The sequence below is a fragment of the Epinephelus fuscoguttatus genome, linkage group LG23 (genome assembly GCF_011397635.1).
Source record: "Epinephelus fuscoguttatus linkage group LG23, E.fuscoguttatus.final_Chr_v1".
Taxonomy (NCBI): Eukaryota; Metazoa; Chordata; class Actinopteri; order Perciformes; family Serranidae; genus Epinephelus; species Epinephelus fuscoguttatus.
Window position 1 is genome coordinate 25,013,734 of NC_064774.1, and position 13,267 is coordinate 25,027,000.

General features: G+C 39.9%; 1 protein-coding gene and 2 non-coding genes across 3 annotated transcripts; all 3 read left to right on the forward strand.

The window, feature by feature from the left end:
• Positions 1-3,631: 3,631 nt before the first annotated feature.
• Positions 3,632-10,353, forward strand: snx15 (sorting nexin 15). The gene is made up of 7 exons (XM_049569076.1): positions 3,632-3,867; positions 4,501-4,657; positions 5,483-5,598; positions 5,785-6,067; positions 6,172-6,345; positions 7,202-7,399; positions 9,989-10,353. The coding sequence occupies exons 1-7, from the start codon at positions 3,769-3,771 to the stop codon at positions 10,126-10,128; spliced, it is 1,167 nt and encodes a 388-aa protein (XP_049425033.1). The 5' UTR covers positions 3,632-3,768; the 3' UTR covers positions 10,129-10,353.
• Positions 8,132-8,213, forward strand: trnal-aag (transfer RNA leucine (anticodon AAG)). Its single transcript has one exon. It is a non-coding gene; the product is annotated as a tRNA-Leu (tRNA).
• On the forward strand, positions 9,787-9,868 carry trnal-aag (transfer RNA leucine (anticodon AAG)). Its single transcript has one exon. It is a non-coding gene; the product is annotated as a tRNA-Leu (tRNA).
• Positions 10,354-13,267: the final 2,914 nt, after the last annotated feature.

Genomic DNA, 13,267 nt, shown 5'->3' on the forward strand with positions numbered 1-13,267 from the left:
TTTTGCACAGATCGTCCCATCATTCTTGTACATACATCTGAGCTGACTGTGAATTCGGTAACTACACTCAATCACCAATGTGTGTGCAGGAAGCCATCCATCTATATACCTCTGTGTGAGAACAAATAGAAAGACGTCAAGTACTAATGCTGAGAGACGAATTCAGGTACTTGAGCAACTGATAATACATGGTAAGAATGCTCTGAGACACAAAAAAGTCCTGCAAGTAAAAGTACAAGTGCATTGGCGTCAAAATATGCAGCAGCATACTGAATATTATATTACTGTAGTATAATCATTGATGCATTGTGTCCGTCTCTAATGTTGAAGCTGGTAAAGGTGGAGCTCATTTTAATTACTTTATACACAGTCGGGTAGCTTGCCCCTTTACACCCATTATATTTTGTATTACTAAACTAAATCTGCAAAGTGCTGAAGTTATTAAATAAATGTGAAGCATGGAGAACAATATTCCCCCTTGAATTGTAGTGGAGTAGACGTACAAAGTAGCAGAAAATGGAAATACCATATAAAACTGTAGCCTGAACACAACAGGTTTGACTTCTATCTGTCACTGAACTTGTTAGTTTTCTGTCAGTAAAGCCGACCCAGCTCAACAGGTTATCTCAGATTAAACAGTGACCTCATTTTTGTTTGCCGCACATTTTCCCTTCAATTTAACAAGCAATTACCAGAGAGGACAGCAGCACCTGCGACCTTTGAGCTACAGCCTGTTAGGTATCAACTCACACTCAGGCTGCCTCCTGTTCAAGGCCTTGACAGGGTTTTGATTATGTTTTGATTGCATTTACTTGAGTTTTTGTATAGTTTAGTTTGCATTATAATACTTGTTTATATTGTTTATTCTTGAATTTTTTGTTAAAATAAATTACTTATTTTTATGTAACTCCCAATGTGTTTCCTTATTTGTGATGGTCTTAGAGCTGGACCATAACAGATATAAAACTCTGATATGAGGAACATATTGATCTTGGGGTCATTTCAGTGCCCTCATGAGTCTGTGAATACGGTAAAATAAATAGAGCAAGGTTCTCTGATCTCAAAATGGCCGCATAAAAGATAAGAGTTGGGAAATAGATAAGAGCTTGTGAAAGAGCTGGAATGTATTGTTGCACAATATGAATGCACAGCTGGAACTTCCTCAGCATTACAGTAATGTCTGTTGTTGCTCTCTTTGTTGTATTGTCTCAAACAGGGTAAGGCCTGTGCTGTTCTTATTTTAGCATCTTTGACACTGAGACACAGACAATGTGAATGCAGATTTGCATTGGTTATATCGAGAAGCTATCATCATACAAAAGTCATTTAAAAATATGTTACAGACATTTTCATTTAATGTAAAGTCCCCTTTCCACTCGTCGACGTCACCATGTAAATTACATGAACTTTTAGCGCCCCCTGCTGCATTCTGATGATCCTTGCAGAGGTTTAAAAATCTTGTGTAATCGGCAGTTTTATGATTACACATAATGTAATACAATTTGCATATTTTTATGATTTTGACTTCCATTTCAATAAATCACTGTTCCTATGTGAATTACTTCTTAGGTAAATTCAAGGGGTAATGCTCGGTTTTACATACAAGTAAACATTGTACTTACACACAGACTTTCTATTCCACGTGGCATTTTAATTTTAATCACTTTGAATTGAATCTCTTTCCTTTTTTTTTTTTTTTTTTTTTTTTTAGATATTTAGAAGAGGTTAGCTGATTACAACATTAATGTACACACTTGTAATTTAAATGCAGTATGTCAAGGCCTGGTATTTTGTCTTGATTAATCCATATCATAGCTTTATATGAAAGAACAAAATATAATTCCATTGTTCACAAAGAATTTCAATAGCATTTAAACTGTAAAAACGCACAGAGCACAAGCCTCATGCTACCTAAAGATATTGGAGTTGGTGATATATTCCAGTCAGAAAAAGACAGAACATAACCTGAAACCTAATTTAATTAGTGCCTTGCCATTATGATTATTAGAATAAGGCTAATTAGGCTAAAAAATGGTGCTCCTAGATATAATCTCAACATCAGACAGCAAAGAAAAAAATATATTAAAAATATACAAATAGCTTATCACTGCTACTAATTAGAATGAGATTAACAATAAACAGAAATATTTGAATTGAACTGAACTGATTCTTGCATGTCATAGTAGGTTTTGACATGGAGAATTATGAATTGAATTAGGTTCTTTTTACTTGAGCTGAATATATTGGATATTTGAGATTTGTCACAGGATATTGAGAATTTTTGTTTGGAAATGAATAAAGTAGCAGAGGATAGGGCATGTTAACTTTTAAACCACAAGAGTTCAAAGCAGATGGGCAAAAACAGAAACAGATCTACCCAGATGCTACTAGTTTACTGATGACGACCTTAACCAGCTCCAAGGTCAGGAAGCGAAACCAGCCTCAGCAGCAGAAGGCAGAGAGAGAGGGAGGTCACATAACTTGTAACTGTTAGGGCTACAATCCTGAAAACCACCTGCTGGTTTCCAGAGTATTGTCAAAAACATATGGTGGAAGACATTCAGGAAGTGTAACACTTGTCAACCTGGAGATTCAAACCTTGAAACTCTGTATACTCAAGCAAATGACCTACTCACTGTGCCACCAGGAAGACACCGCTTCCTGCTTATCTTATGACTACTTGAGCCGATGATCATGTGCAAACTGGGATTTTTTTTGTGTATGTGTTTTTCGGTTTAAAACACTTACAACAGCCAAAGTGTTGGTGATAAAATTCTGAAAATAAATAAATAAAAATATCACATCATTCTGCTGGTTTCAGGTGTTTTGTCAAATATTTTGGTGACATTTGGTTAAAAATGAGATGAAACAGAAAATACTATGCATACAGTACAAATTACATCAAGATATGAAATATATCTGTGGACTCACCATTACACTAACACATTAACATTAACACTATTTGGAACATATGATATATCATATCCAAAGAATGTCTTTTTCAATTTTGGTTGGATTTGAATGAAGACGTGGAGATATAGATGGTGATTCATTTTGAATATTCTTAGAAATATAAGTAACGGGCGTCTGAACTGACTACAGGTTGCAGTTATTATAAATAACTAAATAAATGTTGAAGCTTGGGATGTGAAATGTCATGAAATTTAGATTTATTGTAATATAGCCATGCCTCTACTGAGTCATGACCCTAGATGGTACAAACTGAATTTTGCTCGAATCCTTGCAGCTGATTATGAGAACTTCACTTTCTGAAACTTTACAAAGTTGTGGCGCCGTCTAGTGGCAGAGAATCCCAAGACTTTTTAGCAAAGCCTGGACAAAATCATCCACGCATGTTCACCAAGTTTGGTTACAATTGCTTAAGCCATTTTTGATTTCTAAGTATTTATGTAAAATTGAATTTAAGACGAATGTTTGAAAATGTATAACTACTTTTTGTGGCTGAGGAGTGAGTGGAATTGCAACCCACCTGTCAATTATGGTGAGAATTCGTCCTGCAGTTTTTGTTGCAGAAGAAGAAGAAGAAGGAGAAAGAAAGAAAGAAAGAAAGAAAGAAAGAGTGATAAAATAATAAGAGTTGCATCGACCTTGACGCGTCTACATACGTAATCACGCAATTCTACGTCACCAACCAGGAAGTGAGCAAAGAGGAGGGACAGGAGAATCACAACAGAGCTACTAAAGCTTTGACAGCTCTGTTTTGTGCCGCTGAAACACGCTGTTTGTCTTTTGTTACCGTTAACTGACATGTCGCGAAAACCCAAAGATGAATTCTACCGTTTTTTTTCCGTTAGCGACCCACGCACACACGAGAAGGGGTACACCGAGTACAAAGTGACAGCGAGGGTTGGTTTACTCTCTTTCTCTTTCTCATACAGTGTGTGATCTCTCTTCTGTGTTAACATCATTAACTTATGGTTTGCCTTCATGTTTTGTTTCTCCTAAGTGCGTAACACATGCATTGTTTCGTGTGTTGTACTATTGTGCTCTTTGCTCAGTTACATCAATCAGAAGTAACTTTGTGTTGTTATTCGATTATAACACAAAGGAGTCACACCAGTGTTAGTCATAAAAAAACAAAGGCTCTGCAGCTAGCTCAGTCAGACTGATAAATACACAATGGGCCTGTTATTTGAGGCAGTGGTGCACAGTGAGCACTCAAGTGAAGCAAAGCGAACTTGTGATTCAGTTCATGAGCTCCAGCACCCCCATGACCACACTAATAACCCGTGGTCTACACAGGCATGCACACAAAATATAACTGGATAATATCTTTATAGATGTAAGCCTCCATCACTATCCCTTAGATGTAGCTGCCTTACTTCTCTGTTCTGTTAATCTTTTTCAAAACATGATGTCACCCATAATTTCGTAAGAATGTCCTCTGATTTGTGCGAAGATGCTAAAAGCTGACCTGACATTTAATGTTAAACATGTATTTGATGACACAATCTGTCCTCTCGTCTCTGTGGTTTGTAGTTTGTGTCCAAGCGTCATCCAGAAGATGTGAAGGAGGTGGTGGTGTGGAGGAGGTTCTCAGAGCTGAAGAAGCTCCATGGGGAGCTGGCTTACACTCACAGGAACCTGTTCAGAAGACAGGAGGAGTTTCCATCTTTTCCCCGCTCACAAGTCTTTGGTATAACGGGCAAAGAGTCTGATACATTGTAGATACACCCAGTTACAGAGTAGTCACCAAGAGCTACGATCACGGATTAATTGCGTAGTTTGATGTGCTACAGGTAGATTAATAACAAAAATACCTCGAAATATTAGAGGTTGTAATTCACCTCAACTTTTTTTTAAAAAAAAAGATAAGATAAAACTTTTTATATCAAGAGAAAATTGCTGTGCAGGAGTAGCAAGTAGCAAAGTGAGAAGAGTGCAAATATAAAAAATTTGAGATAACAATAAGGTGCAAATCCACAAATATATAAATATATACAACACGCTTAGGCTTTAGTTTGTAGCTGTTCTATGCAAGTAGCCTGTTGAGTGTCTTTCAGTCATTTCTGGTGGCGATCTACTTGTTCCAGTGTGCCTGTTTTTAGCATCTCTCTTCACTCTTGTGACACTTCCCCTCGGCCTGTTGCACTATTTTTCAGTGGTTACAGATTCAGAATTGCAAAGGCAGCAGCACAGTTGAGTCATATGCCAATGGACTGTCACCACTTAGATTGACTTTGAAGCTGCCATGCTGCATTGTTTGCATGCACAAAGGCAAACTACTTTGGCAAAGAGTAACAGTGGCTCTAAACCATCACAATGTTGGGCTGATGGGATATATGTTAAACAAAACTGTAAGCTACAGCCTGAAAATTGACAAGCAATTTCAATAAACACATCTAAAAGTCTCCCCAAAATCCAGCACTGTTAGGTTGACCAGCTGGGTTTCCATTTCTGCTGTTTGTTTCTGTCATTTTTTCTTAGCATTGTCGTATTATATTGTCTGTCTCTGTTTCAGGAAGGTTTGATGAGGCTGTGATTGAAGAGAGGAGAAATGCTGCAGAGGCCATGCTTCTATTTGCCACCAGCATACCTGCTCTCTATAATAGCCCACAGCTCAAGGACTTCTTCAGAGTAAGACACATTTGCATATAGACAGTGAGACAGATATGAAAGAGCCATGCACATCTGCACACAGGAAAACATGCCAGACCTGGAATAATAATATTACTGGACTCCTTGCTCTCCCTGCTCTCCTTCTACCCCACAACACCTATTTCTCTCCCTACATCTACCAAATTCTCCTCTCCCCTTTCTCAGGGTGGTGAGGTCACAAGGCCTCTGGAGGCCACCCCTCTGTCCACTGCAGCGTCTCTTCCTCCCCCTCTCATCCCCCTCCCCAAGCGGAGGGACTCAGACTGTGAACCTGCCGAAGAAGAGGAGGGAAGGGAAGCTCCCGCTTTACCCCAAGACCTGGGCACCAACCTGGGCTTAGAGGTGGGAGAACCGGAGGTGGCGGCTGAGGCTTACAGCGAGATGGGAGGCTCTCCCAGAGAAGAACAAGAACAAGAGGAGCTTAGCGATACAGAACTGGATGACAGAGGTATGACAGGGACAAAAAAAATCTTCCAAAAATTCACACTGGTGTGCACTTTTATTTTATTATTAATCATGTTTTTACCTTTTGGTCCACGTTTCCACCTCCAGTTCCATCTCTCGACCCGTGCCCAGCCAGAAACTACCAATCACAAGAGTCCCAGGAAGAATTTGATTCACTGTTTGACTCTGTGGCAGAAGAGCAAGTCCCATCCCTGAAAGAGGATGGTCCACCTCCTCTGACTGATAATGACTTGGCTGTCTTTGATCCCTGCTATAAACAAGGTGACAATAAATGTGAATGGATACACATGAAACAATAACAAATTTGTCTTAATCTAATTACAACCTGTTTTCGGTGATTTTGTCAAAAATGTTTGCGTCTTGTGCAGATTCTTTTTACTTCTGACCCTCCTGCTAACGTACCTGAGTCTAAATCTGATATGCAAATGTAAAACTGATAATATTGAGGCTTCTCTTCCGTTGTACTGCTGTGTTTCCACTTTGTGAAAATAGGTCTGTACTGTACAGGCTGAGTGGCTTTGTGAAGTTATGTTGAGCTAACACTTGCACATTATGACATTATGAAATAAGTTAATACATGGAATTTGCTCTGAACTGATATGCTTTCATGGTGTTTGGTTGATAATTGTATTATGTTGTAAGTAAGTGTTTAAAGTAGTAAGGAAAATACATAACAAATGAATGGCAGCTCGGTGGAATAAATATAATTATTACAACCCTTAGAACTTGCTGGTGTGTTAGCTGCTGCGCTCTGATTCAGAGCAAGTCTTGGCAGAAAAAAGCTGAGCCGCCCTTGCTAAAGAGATGTCTGATAGTGAGCTCAGTGCCTCTTGAGATAGTGTGGCTGAGTGGTCCAAGGTGCTGCAATATGATTCATTTTCTTCAGGGGTGTGGGTTCAAATCCCACTCCTGACATAGGAAAATATTTAGCTATAGTGTGCTTTTTGAATCATGCTGCTGTCAAGACATCATGTCATGTCTAAGTAGGGCTACAACTAGCAGATATTGTCATTATCAATTAACCTCCTGATTATTTTCTCGCCAAATGTATTATTAATATAGCTTTAAAACTCCCAGACCCCAAGTTGACTACTTCATGGTGTTTGTGTTGTTCCAGATAAATCCAATTCCTCCAGCGACCACTCAGAGTTGTTCTCTCTGCCGCCTGCCAGTCTGGATGAAGGGGATGCGGGTTACCTAAACCAAGCTGGCACTGAGCTAACGGCTGCGATGGAGTTGGAGAAGGAGGGAGAATTTGGTTCTGCCATTCGTAGATACAGGACGGCGGTGGATATACTGATCACTGGAGTGCAGGGTGAGAAGATGTATGAAGGGATCGAAGGAGATGGGTTGGTGGAAAAGGGGAGAGGACGGAAGGAGGAGGGATGTGGTAAAGTCTTTAGCTCAGTGATAGTCAGGTAATGCTCCCAAAATAATAATCACAGACATGCTAAGGAAAAGGAAAATGGTAAACTTAGTGATGAATAAAAAGTGTGCAGTGGTGTGCACCTGCAAGCACTCTCATTTTTGGGGTTATTCACAATCTTGCATGTGAGTCCTATTTCAATATGGCATTTTACCTGAATGCACTCTATCATGCCCATTCCTGCATGAATCATGAGCCAGCTTTGTTGCTATAGTGACACACCATCTACTCACTTGCGAAAACTGCAAATTGCGTGACCGTGCTCCATGTGCAAATAAGATAGTACATCAGCACAAATGATATTGTGCATTTAACTATGACATCTTGTTTACCACATTTACTCTGCACTACATATTCTGATGTGCTGCTCACACGCTACCACGCTGACAGATGCATTACACACAGCTGACACACACGTACGCACAGAGGTAAACAGACACCGCACAGCAGAGCGTGTGTGCCATGTCAGCATGTGACCTCATCGTAAAATCAACACTGCTATTTTGTCCTCGTATTTACTGTCCTGTTTTAGCAAGGGTAAACTGTATGTTACTCTGCTAGATCACTAATGGGTGACTTATTCAGTCTTCTTCACTGTTGTGTCTGGCAGTGTGTTGTATGGGTAGCGTGGCCGAGCGGTCTAAGGCGCTGGATTAAGGCTCCAGTCTCTTCGGGGGCGTGGGTTCGAATCCCACCGCTGCCAATAAGCTTTTCAGCTGGTGTTCCCTCTGAATAGCTGGATCATATCTGTATGGAATGGATTTAATCTGAGTCATATCAGAAATCTTATTTGTGTCTGAAGACTGTCAGTTATGCAGTATTTAATATCCAGAAGTGTTAAGAGTCAAAGGCAACTGTCTGTGCATGAGATACTCGAAGATATTTTGCCTTTCATCCAAAATTCGTCTTCATTTCTCATCTAATCACATTCACGAAAAGACACAGAGGTTTTGAGTGCTGGAGTCAGCTTATTTTTTTCCTCCTAGTAAACAATATTGATCCTGATTTTCTTTCCTGTGAGATTGAACTCTGTCTTCTTACTTTGCAGCATGGCTGAGTGGCCTAAGGGGCTTCGAGACAGAAAAGCAAAAAATTATGTAAACCTGAAGACCTCTACAAACAAACTGCTTCAGAAACTTGCTTCAGAAGCTTCATACATCCCTGAAATGTATTTACTGTGATAAGCCATTTTACGTGCACGTAACAATCGATCACATAGGAGGCGGGGGATAAATTTGACAGTTTCCAGTTGTCTTTATTTATTTATTTATTTATTTATTCAACTAAGAAAAGGATGAGATTACCATTTGAAATCAGCACTAATTGACCATCCTGATCGTGCACAGTGAGGGGTTAGAGGGTTTTAGAGATACGCAGTCAAAACTGTCTAGCAGGGCCACTGAAAATGAATGTTACAAATTGCTTCTTTGAGAAATAAGCTCGATTGTGTAAAGGACAACACTTTAAAATGATATTGCCTCATGGTGCAGTGCCTGCTTAACCAGTTTACCTTGCTTTCTCAGTTGTCAGAAAAAGAAGAATCTTATTTTATGTGTTAATCAAACAGAAAATTAACTGTGCAACGTCTAGGGTGTGGAGGACAAAAAATGACTTAAGTATCAATAAATGTATAAATAAAAATAGGAATAAATAATTAAACATGGGAATGAATGTAAAATACAAATAAATGAAAAAGAAATACTGAAATCAATACAGATATAAATAAATGCATCAATAAGTATTAAATAATAAATAAATAAAAGTTGATAATTAAAAAAGACATAAATAAATGTAGTAAATTTATTCCTAACTTTTTGTACAACTGCATAAATATATTTTTGTATTTCTGTCTTTGCATGTTGAGGTAGAAGGTCCTAACCTCTGCATTTATTTCTTGATTTATTCCTTTATTTATATTCCATATTCTTTTATGTATTTGTCTCTGTATCTGTATTATTTCAGTATTTATTTATTTATTCTTGTATTTAAAAAAAAAAAAAATTTGATCGATTGATACTTAGTTATATTTCATCCTCCATACCAGTGTGCTGTCTACAGCTAACTGAGTTCAGCAGAGATTTAAGTGAACGTCACAGACTAACACAAGTATGTGTGTTATCTGCTGCTGTGTTATCATGTGACAATCTTGTAATAGGTTATCTGGGGTCATTTTGCGCCCAGTGTTTTCTTCTTTTACACAGTCCAGATCTATTCTTGGAAATATTGACCCGTCTTTCACCATCCGTTATGCAACAGTAATATGAGCAAAGTCATGAGGTAGCGTGGCCGAGCGGTCTAAGGCGCTGGATTAAGGCTCCAGTCTCTTCGGGGGCGTGGGTTCGAATCCCACCGCTGCCAGTAATCTCTTGCAGCTCAAATATCCTCAGTCGACTGCTCTCTTTTTTAGCACTGCTATTTAAATAGTTAGATAAGGTAACGTAATCATCTCCCTGTTTATGTGTCTGTCTGCCCTCTCAGGAGACCCAGATCCGATACGCAAGGAGTCTGTGATGAGGAGGACGGCCCAGTATCTGAAGCACACTGAGATGTTGGTTGACAAGCACTCCTCGCCCACACACACTCTCACACCTACACACACAAACACACAGGATCCTTAGTAGCACATGCACATTTTTGTATACACTATTCACACATGAAGACTGATCAAAGACAAACAAGCTCAGGGTTGTGACATACATAGGCACACACATACATTTCACACACACACACACCCCCACAACCATACACTCTTGATAAAGGTTCACATAAGCATACTCACACAAATGCAAAGTTACATACAGTATGTTGACACATAGTGAGAACACAGAACTCAGAAATACATTCAGGCACTACCAACACACCACACACACATACATGAACACACTCCTGAGGTACACACTACACTGCAGACTGCTGCTTTAGCTGCCTTTGTGTAGTAAAAAAAAAACTGATTTACTAAATCGAAAGTAACTGCAAACATCATGCATTAATGGATAAATAATCCATCTCTCTCTTTCTCTTGTTTGATTTGATTTTTGATTTTTACCTTCTTTTTACAATGTTTCCTTGTTAAATACAGTAATGTGTGTATATCAGTAATTTGCATTTTGCACAATGTTTTGTTAATAAATATGATTTTAACTTAAATCAATATGATATCTGTGGGGGTTTTTTGTTAAAGCTTAAAAGGAGCAGGTAGTTTGCTGCAACCAACACTGTTTGGTAAGACTTCCTAACTGCAGCTTTTGGATTACATAATCAGATGGTCAAAATAAATCACTCAGCTTATATCAACAATAAATGCATAAAATTTGCTCTGATGACAAATGGTGCTCTTTAGGAACCGCAGGTACATTTCTCTTTATAAGTGGCAGAAACGTCCGATTTGAGCTGGTATAGGCAGCCTTATACCCTTTCAGTATACTGTGATGATGCATTTGAGTATGTAGTGGTGCTTTTTTCTTTCAAGGGTATTTTTTGGCATGCTGTATTGATAGTGAGAGAGACAGAGATATATTAAAGGAGAGAAAAAGGGGAGGACCTGCAGCAAAGGGCCCTGGGCCAGACTAGAACAGCGGACTCAAGCTGCAGTAAGGACTCAGCCTTAGTGGTATACACTCTACCCAGTGAGCTAAACAGTACTTTAAACGGTGTCATCATAACAGAGCAGTCTGTCAGTAGTCAAGTACACAGTGGTTGCTCAACAGAATCATTAAATTCTCTTAAAGGTTTGCAGTTGCGCAGCAGTACCTCTGAGGGGCGCTGTTGGCTATTAGATCGTATCAATTATACTAGTGCAGAAACTCTTCATTCCCTGTGTTCTCCAGCTATAAATCTGCTAAATCTTGCATTTGTTTTTCTCAGAGTAGCAATTATGACAGCAAAGCAGTTTAGCTTTGCACTCACTAAAATAAGCTGCAGGATCGTTGAGGAAACTAGAACTTACCCTGTGGATGAACTCTCCTGTCTTCAGCTACAATGATCAAATGGAAACAGCTGCTACTAATTCTGTTTTTTTTCTCATGGTAAATAACCTGTGTGTACACCCTTTCAGTGCCGTCAGGTAGACTGTTAAAGAGGTGATGTACATATTCATACCTTACTTTAATAATAATAATATCACTCTGTAACTGAACTGCTGCCATCTGGTAATCGTTCACCAGTCTGTTTGTATGCCAATTTACGCTTGTGCTACTTTACCTCCCCAATTCTCTGTCTTCTCTTCCATGCCCAGTGCTGTACCTGGTTAAAGATGCATCAGAATTGTAGGAGTTTCACATTTTTAAATAAAATTGCAAAGAATTAGACCAACGTCCCTTTTAAGCTTAAGTTTAAGTATTTTTATCCAAACAATAAAGGAGAAGGGATTGATTGAGAGAAAAAAGAGGAGGAAGTGGGATGCAAAAGAGAAGAGAAAGAGGAAAGAGATCAGCACCATACAGCCCAATCCCTTCTCTGGAGAGGATAGTGGGATGGAGGGAGAACTGGAAGGACAAACAGATGGAGAGGCGACAAAAAAGGGAGGCCGGCGAGAGGAAAAAGGCTACCCTTTTTCTCACCAGATGAGCAAAAGAGGGGTTGCGGGGAGCGAGAGATAACAGAGAGGGACGGAGGAGAGGAAAAAAGAAGGGACGTGATTAGAGGATAAGCAGAGATCATCCCTCCATTGTTAAAGGGATGGAAAAACTGACCCTCCCTCTTCCTCTATTTTCATCCTCCCATACCTCTTTTTTTTTTGCATGCTTTGTTTTGAGCATTGTGGGGAGCTTGAAGAGGATGGAGTGATGGCAGAGGAAGCGAGAGATAACATTGCTCCATCCTGTTATATATCCCTCTTTCCCTCTCATCTCTCCACCTCTCTACCTTTCTGTCCATCTCTCCCTCTTTCTAGTGCTGCACCTGTGAAATGCAGAGGATGTGAGATAGAGAGGAAGATGGAGAGACAAAGAGATGGATGGAGGGAGGGAGGGATGAAATCAGAGGGGGCTGGGGGGGGGGTAGAGCCTCGCAACATTAGCATGCTGAGAGTGTCAGCACTCTCCTCTTTTTCTCTCCCTCCATCCCCATCCCTCTTTCCATCCCTCCCTCTGTCTCTTTCTCCTCACTGGTCACTGCAATTATACCATCAAAACACTCCAGCCTGAGAGCATAATAGCTCCCCCCTGTGTGTGTGTGTGTGTGTGTGTGTGTGTGTGTGTGTATAAGAGAGCGAATGTGTGTTGTCATGAGAGATCAAAAGAAAGAGATGTGTGTGTGTATTTGTGCATAATTCAGTGCCATGCATGGTGCATTACATGTGCATGTATGACATGAAGGGCAGCTGTCGACGTGTGTGAGTGTGAATGCCAAAAACTGGATTTGCAGCATGTGTGGGTGCACATGAGTGTGTGTGTGTGTGTGTGTGTGTGTGTAAGTATCTATTGAGTCCTACCGGCTAGAAAAACTGCTTCTCCAACCTCTGACCAAACACACTCTTAAACGTACGCTAAGAGACCCACTTTACATGCGTGTGTCTAGTGAGTTTCTATTTACACACACATACACACACATGCTCACACACTAATGGATGCACACAGGCATACAGTCATGGCTTCGAGACACAAACCGTTATGACCTACATGCCCAGTGGGTCATCATTAAGCCAAATAGCACACTCTGACACCTTCGGCTGTCCGCACACACACGCACTCTCTCCCTGTTTTTGTTTTTGTTCCCTCAACTTCCTCTATCCCTCTCCCCTTCCGCCCTGCGTCTCTT